The 7,590-nt window shown below is 51.2% G+C and overlaps 1 protein-coding gene across 1 annotated transcript; it reads left to right on the forward strand.

The window, feature by feature from the left end:
- Positions 1–2,186: 2,186 nt before the first annotated feature.
- LOC149812579 (brassinosteroid LRR receptor kinase BRL1-like) lies at positions 2,187–5,903 on the forward strand. The gene is made up of 2 exons (XM_089992238.1): positions 2,187–2,815; positions 2,918–5,903. The coding sequence occupies exons 1-2, from the start codon at positions 2,187–2,189 to the stop codon at positions 5,862–5,864; spliced, it is 3,576 nt and encodes a 1,191-aa protein (XP_089848364.1). The 3' UTR covers positions 5,865–5,903.
- Positions 5,904–7,590: the final 1,687 nt, after the last annotated feature.

Raw genomic sequence — 7,590 nt, forward strand, 5'->3', positions numbered from 1 at the left:
GATCACCACCGATGGTGGTTTTCCTTTCTTCTTTTCGAAAAAGCAAAAAAAAATGAAGATGGTTGAACCTTCTTCCTGTTTTTTTCATTTTTTATGCAAATCGGGAATGCTTGGTTCGCCAATTTGTCTAAATAAAAAATAAGCACTGACCTCTTGTTTTTTATTTTTTATTTTTTTTATGTATTTTTTTTTTGGTGATGAGTCATTGTCGTTACCGGAGTTTGATTTCTGCGTCAATATGCTTGCACACACAGGTAGCTTCTGATAGTACCATTAGAGATTTATCGAACCTGCTCTGATACTAGGATTTTACTATTCACGAATGCAAAATTTGCCGCAGAATATAGACTTCGCAGTTATGCTTGAAATCATGAGAGAGTCCAAACTTTCAACTCGTTTACAAGACAGAATGCCTTTATCACTGTAACCGTGAATGCTTGTACGATCTTTTGTATTTTCATAATACCTTTTTCAATGCATTTTATATCTTGTGAAGAGTTCTAGTTTTGGAACATAACCCTGAAAGAGACGTGTTGAAATGGCTCCAACAATCACCTTATGGCCATACCTGTAGATCAATGACCAATGTCCACCCAAATTTTTTTGTTTTCTTTGCTTCAAGTTTAACTCTTCTCAAAACTTGTAGGTTGAGAGAGTTGCTCCAAGCAACCCCTCCCAACGTGATGCAAAGTAAAGAATTAGGAAGAATTGACTACACCTCGATCGAGTTTGATTAGGTCCATAAAGACCATCCTAGTTGCGTTCCTTTAAATTAATATAATAACAAAAAGAACAGGAAGCGGGAGAGCACCATCAAACAGTAACGTTGTCCAACAGCTCACAGCTCTGCATGACAACGTGTGTACAGGGGCCTCTCTGTTTTGGAATTCAATCTGCTTACAAGGTGACCTCTTACAAGCGGCATTTCCGTTTTGCAAAATGTTCAACCATTAAACAAAGGAAGTAAAACAGGTTGTGGTGTGCCATTCACTGGAGAGAGAGAAAGAGAGAGAAAATATATAAAAACAGGGGAAAAGGAGGGATGCGAAAGATGAGAGAGCCCCACCTCCGTTTCCTTCCCCTAAACGGCCAAACCCCTCCCTCTCCTCTCCTCTCCTCTCCTCTCCCGTGCGCCCCCAACCTAAAAAGTAAGATCCGTTTCTTCCGGGAGGCATAGAGTATAGGCGACAGCAGAGGTAAGAAAGAGGGACGGAGAAGAGAAAGCGCGCACGCACACACACACACACTCACTCACCACCCTCTCCTCTGTGTCAAACCCTGAGTTTGACTTGACTCAAAAAAGATAACAAAGGGCGCGCTCCTCGATCCACGCCTGTCCTTGTTTCTCTCCCCCCTCCACTCTGCAACTTGAGGTATTCTATATTCTCTACTCTCTCTCAGACGTCCGTTGTTTTCTTTGTCTGGTTTCTCCGAGAGAGTATTCTTCTACGCATTTCTCGTTCTTCGGTCTCCCCTTTTTACTCTCTCTCCGATGCCAATTTGGCAGACGATAGGTCCGAGACGGAAGGGAAGAGGATCGCTCCGGTGCCACCGATCATCTGTCTATCTATTATCTGCTGAGGACTAGCGCCGTCCGCCATGATTCATTTGTGTATTGGGACCGAAGGACGACGTTGTTCATCCATCCTCAAGGCAACTCCGAATCGTTAGGCTTCCTCCTGTCAACCACTGATCTGCCCCTGTTAAAGATTGTTTGATTTGCAAGACTGGCACCAATAATCGTCTTATGATCTTGCCACAAGACTGCCGCTCTGCTGATTGCAGTCTCTTCTTCTTTCTGCTCCAACGACCACAGTCTCTTTTGGTGTGTCCGAGTACATAAAAGTAAGTCTCCCTCTATTCTGCAGATCTCAAAACAAGGCATCAAATCTGTTACCCTTTCTTCTTCTTCTTCTAATTAATTAGGCGACAAATTCAATCTAAACCAGTAACCCTTTTTTTAGGGGATGCAGACCATATCGTTTGGAAAATGACGAAGAAGAGAAACTGTTTTCAAACTCGAATGAGATTGAGCTAAATTGAGAAACAAGGGAAAAAGAGGGAAGGCCTTCACTCCATAAAAACTCTTGGCTAGATAAAGCAACCCCACCACCAGCACTCTTCTCACCAAAGCCGTGCAAAGAAAAGGAGAGAAAAAAAAGGAAGGACAAAGAGGAGGAGCCAAAATGGGGCTGATACAATTCACCGTCATCATCACCACCATTCTCTGTACGACCATTGTGCCATTTTCTTCATCTTCTTCAACACAGAGCGACGCCAACGCCTTGCTCTCCTTAAAAGGCCGAGTAGAGAGAGATCCCCAAGGGCTGTTACGGGGATGGAAGAACGCGCCGAACCCCTGCTCCTGGACGGGGATAAGCTGTTCCAGCGGAGGAAGGGTCACGAAGCTCGACCTCGGCGAAGGCGGCCTCTCCGGCGCCCTCTACATCGACGAGTTGCTGGCTCTGGACCAGCTGCAGGCCCTCCTCCTGCAGGGCAACGCATTCTACGCGGGCAACCTCAGCTCGCATGGTAGTAGTGGTTGCAGCCTCGAGACCGTCGACCTCTCCCGGAACAACCTCACCGCGGAGCTCCCTCCGCACTTCCTCGCCTCTTGCACCAGCCTCTCCTCCCTCAACCTCTCTCGCAACTCCCTCTCCGGCGCCTCCCCCTTTCAGTTCGGGCCATCCCTCCGGTCGCTGGACCTATCCCGCAACCAGATGTCCGGCACCGCCCTCCTCAACTACACCCTCTCCCGCTGCCGCAACCTCACCGCCCTCGACCTCTCAGGAAACAAGCTCACCGGAGGGCTGTCCAGCTCCGGCGGCGTCTCCGCCTGCGCCAACCTCAAGAGCCTCAACCTGTCCACCAATCGCCTGTCGGATGACCTCCCGGCCGACTTTCTGGTTGCCACCTGCGTCGTCGTTGGCAACTGCACCATCCTCCCCTCTCTGCAGGTCCTGGACCTCTCCCACAACAACCTCTCCGGCGACCTCTCCTCCTTCTCTCTGGGGGCCGATTGCGGCAGCCTCGCCGTCCTAGACCTCTCCTTCAACACCCGCTTGACGGGCGGCATTCCTGCCACCCTCGAGAGCTGCCGGCTGCTTCGGAGCCTCCTCCTGTCCGGGAACTCCCTCGGACCCCAGATACCTCCCTTCCTGGGCAAGCTGACCTCCCTGGAGACGCTCTCCCTGGCGAGGAACCGGTTGGCTGGCCAGATCCCGCCGGAACTGGGCTCGCTGTGCCGGAGCCTCCGGGAGCTGGACCTGTCCTACAACGCCATTACGGGCGGCATCCCGCCGACCTTGGGCTCCTGCTCCTCCCTCGAGAGCATCAACCTCGGGAGCAACCAGCTGACGTCCTTGGGCAGCAGCGCCCGCACCATGAGCTCCCTCTCCCGCCTCAAGTACCTGCGCCTCCCCTTCAACAACCTCACCGGCACCTTACCCCTCTCCCTCTCCAACTGTACGGGCCTGCAGGTGCTGGATCTGAGCTCCAACGGCCTCACCGGCACCGTACCCGCCGGCTTCTGCGACCCGCTGCCCTCCCTGCAGAAGTTCTTCCTCTCCGACAACCAGCTGTCAGGGCCCGTACCGGCCGAGCTGGGAAGGTGCAGGGGCCTCCGCAGCCTGGACCTCAGCTTCAACTTCTTCAGCGGGCCCATCCCCCAAGAGGTCTGGGCGCTGCCCCAGCTCACCGACCTCGTCATCTGGGCCAACCACCTGTCCGGCGAGATACCTGACACGCTCTGCACCGGCGGCGGAGGAGGCAGCACCGGGCTGGAGAGCCTCATCCTCAACAACAACTTCATGACGGGTAACATCCCCGAGAGCATCACCAACTGCGCCGCCCTCGTCTGGGTCTCCCTCTCCAACAACCGCCTCTCCGGCCCAATCCCTGCCGGCCTGGGCCGTCTCCAGAGCCTCGCGATCCTCCAGCTCGGCAACAATTCGCTCTCCGGGACGATAGCCAATGAGCTCGGCGGCTGCAGCAACCTCATCTGGCTCGACCTCAACAGCAACAACCTCACCGGCAGCATACCTCCGGATCTGGCCGCGCAGGCTGGCCACATTGTCCCCGGGGTCGTCTCCGGGAGGCAGTTCGCGTTTGTCAGGAACGAGGGCGGGTTGGCCTGCCGTGGAGCGGGCGGGTTGTTCGAGTTCTCGGGCATCCGGACGCAGAGGTTGGCGGACTACCCCATGGTGCACGCTTGCCCTTCCACCAGGATCTACACGGGCACCACCGTCTATAATTATGCTGCGAACGGGACCATGATCTACCTGGACCTGTCCTACAACTCCCTGACGGGTACCATCCCGGAGGATCTCGGATTCATGCCTTACCTTCAGGTCCTCAACTTGGGGCACAACCAGTTGACGGGGAGCATCCCCCTTACCTTGGGAGGTCTCAGGTACATCATGGGCCTGGACCTCTCCTACAACCATCTGGAGGGCACAATCCCCGGTTCGCTGGGTACGCTCTCCCTTCTGGACGATTTCGATGTCTCCAACAACAATCTCACCGGGCCCATCCCTTCCGCAGGCCAATTGACAACCTTCCCGGCATCCAGATATGCAAACAATTCCGGCCTCTGCGGACTCCCCTTGCCCCCCTGTGGCTCCGACGGCTCCACCTTCTGGCCGGGCGAAGCCGGTTCCGACTCGGGAAGGAGAAACCGGTCCCTGGCAGCGAGCATTGCTGCCGGTGTGAGCGCTTCCTTGTTCGTCATCGTCGGTCTCATATTAGCCCTGTGGAGGATACAGAGGCAGCAGAAGCAGGAGGAGGAGAGGGACAAGTACATCGACAGCCTGCCCACTGCCGGCAACAGCAGCTGGAAGCTCTCCGGCGTGCTTGAGCCGCTGAGCATTAATGTCGCCACATTCGAGAAGCCGCTGCGGAAGCTGACCTTTGCCCATCTCCTGGATGCCACCAACGGGTTCAGCGCCGACAGCTTGATCGGCTCTGGCGGGTTCGGCGAGGTCTATAGAGCCCAATTGAAGGATGGCTGCGTCGTGGCTGTGAAGAAGCTCATCCATGTTACCGGGCAGGGTGACCGTGAATTCATGGCCGAGATGGAAACCATTGGAAAGATCAAGCACCGAAATCTGGTTCCCCTGCTCGGCTACTGCAAGATTGGAGAAGAAAGGCTCCTTGTCTACGAGTACATGAAATGGGGCAGCCTGGAGAGCGTCCTCCATGACAGAGCCAAAGGAGGTGTTGCTAACAATGGTGGTTCGAAGCTTGACTGGGCAGTGAGGAAGAAGATTGCGATCGGGGCAGCTAGGGGTCTCGCTTTCCTTCACCACAGCTGCATTCCTCACATAATCCACAGGGACATGAAGTCGAGCAATGTGCTGTTGGACGAGAATCTGGAAGCCAGAGTGTCGGATTTCGGGATGGCGCGGCTCATGAATGCCTTGGATACTCATCTTAGCGTTAGCACACTTGCCGGGACGCCTGGCTACGTCCCGCCAGAATACTACCAGAGCTTCCGGTGTACTACTAAGGGTGATGTCTATAGCTACGGTGTTATTCTGTTGGAGCTCCTTTCCGGCAAGAGGCCCATCGACCCCGCTGAATTCGGAGACAGCAACCTCGTCGGTTGGGCCAAGCAGCTAGTGAAGGAGAAGAGGATGATCGAGATATTCGACCCGGTGCTCCTCCAGCAGAAATCTGGCGACACCGAGCTGTGCCAGTACTTGAAAATCGCTTGTGAATGCTTGGATGACAGGCCACTGCGGCGGCCGACGGTGATTCAAGTGATGGCTATGTTTAAGGAGCTGCAGATGGATTCCGACAGTGACCTCGATACGTTCTCCATCGGAGAAACTACCATTGTCGAGAAGATAAGCGAACGAGTGTGAGGCTGTCTCCCCATTCTTTCTCTTTTACTAGTTTTCCCTCCCCTGTTTTTTTTTTCATACCTATACGTTTTGAATTGCCATACTGTAAATAATGAAAAAGCACACCATAGAAACAATCATGTATATGCTTATTTTCAAATATATCTTCTGGGTACAGTGGGTAGTCTTTAATCTCTCTGAGCGCGGGGGCAGAAAGAGAGAAGAAGGGCCCCAGATTTGCTTTGCAGAAAGGGAGGTGAACTGGAACCGAGCCTTCCTTTTCCTGTTTTTTTTTTTTGTTTCCTACACCAAGATGGCTAGTCATATTTTGTAATTCTTTCTTTTGTTTCTATTCGTCCCTCCCTTTTGGGGTTTGTAGATTGTGCTGTTGTGGCGGGCTTGATCAAATGATTTAATGTATGAGGCAAGTTAGGAGATGACAAGCGGAACGGGGATTTTGTACCTGACTCCAATCATAAAATGCTGTTCCTATCTGCGATGAATGATGACGAATGGTTGCCTGGTCTTTTGTCTCATGTTTGGATGGGATGTAAACCACGATCCCATCGTGGCCACAGATACGCAGGCACATGTGGGTTTGGTTAAGGCAAAGCTCTTTTGTGAGAAAGGGGTAGGGTCCAGATTCCATATGCCTTGCGGGTCGTACTCCCGTTGAGAAGGGGCTCTACGAACGCCCTTTTGAACCAGTCAAAGGGGAGGGCCCACAGGAGGAAACCAATCTGAGGAAAAAAAGGGGATTTTGCCGTGGTGTGATCGCGATTGCTGACGCTGATTGTCCTTGTTGGTTTGCGAATCCGGTTCGTTCCCTTTTTTCAGTTTTGACCACACTTCTTTCCCTACCTGTCTCTTTCCTCTCGTCTCCCTGAAAGAAAGAGAGAGAGAGAGAGAGAGGTCCCTTCACGTGAATGACAATCAGTGAGAGTATAAGCAAAATATCTTTAAAATAGATTTTGCCCCCTGGCCCTTTTGATTAAAAAACGAAGATATAAAATGATCTTATCCTAAATTCAACCAAACCAATTGTATTATCATTCATTGAGAAACGACGGTTTGACTTTGACATTAGAAAGCACCTTTTTTTCTTTTTTTTATGGGGGGGGAAACGTTTTGATAACCTTTGCCCATAAATAAGGCTAGTTAGCTAATGAGAACTCAAGAGCAGGAGACCCTTGTAGTTTTGGACATTCTTTAAAGCCAAACTGGCCTCAGGTTTAACAGGCTAGCTCTAAAAACTGTTGTACTGGTTGAGGACCTAACTGCATTTTGCACAACGTATATAGGCCGAACCAGGCTAGCCTCAGTCAACTTAAATGCATGCATCTAAAACAAACTCTGACAATTTGAAGGTCCAAACTGATCCAAAACGTGCTTACGGCTAGGGTCCGAGACTGGCTAGCACTTGCATCAGCACAACTCAAACTATAAACTCTTCACATTCCTATCGTAGGTATTGACTAAAAAAGAAAGTTGTAGGTTTAAGATGTTAGAACCGATCAAATTACCAGACCAAGTTATGGCTACTAATTTTCGGAGGCCTGTTATGGTTGTCATATCGTTAAGAAAATCGGTGCCCTTAATTTCCTATTTTGGTGTAATAGGTACTTGATAACATAATAGAACCAACTCAGCCACTTCTTGCATTTTGCAGCTCCTTGTCTACTAGATATATATTCTGCGGATCAAGAGCTATACAGACGGTTTACATGGTTTATTTAGTAAAAAAAAA

Source organism: Nuphar pumila, chromosome 16 (assembly GCF_984573655.1).
Source record: "Nuphar pumila chromosome 16, dmNupPumi1.hap1.1, whole genome shotgun sequence".
NCBI classification, from domain to species: Eukaryota; Viridiplantae; Streptophyta; class Magnoliopsida; order Nymphaeales; family Nymphaeaceae; genus Nuphar; species Nuphar pumila.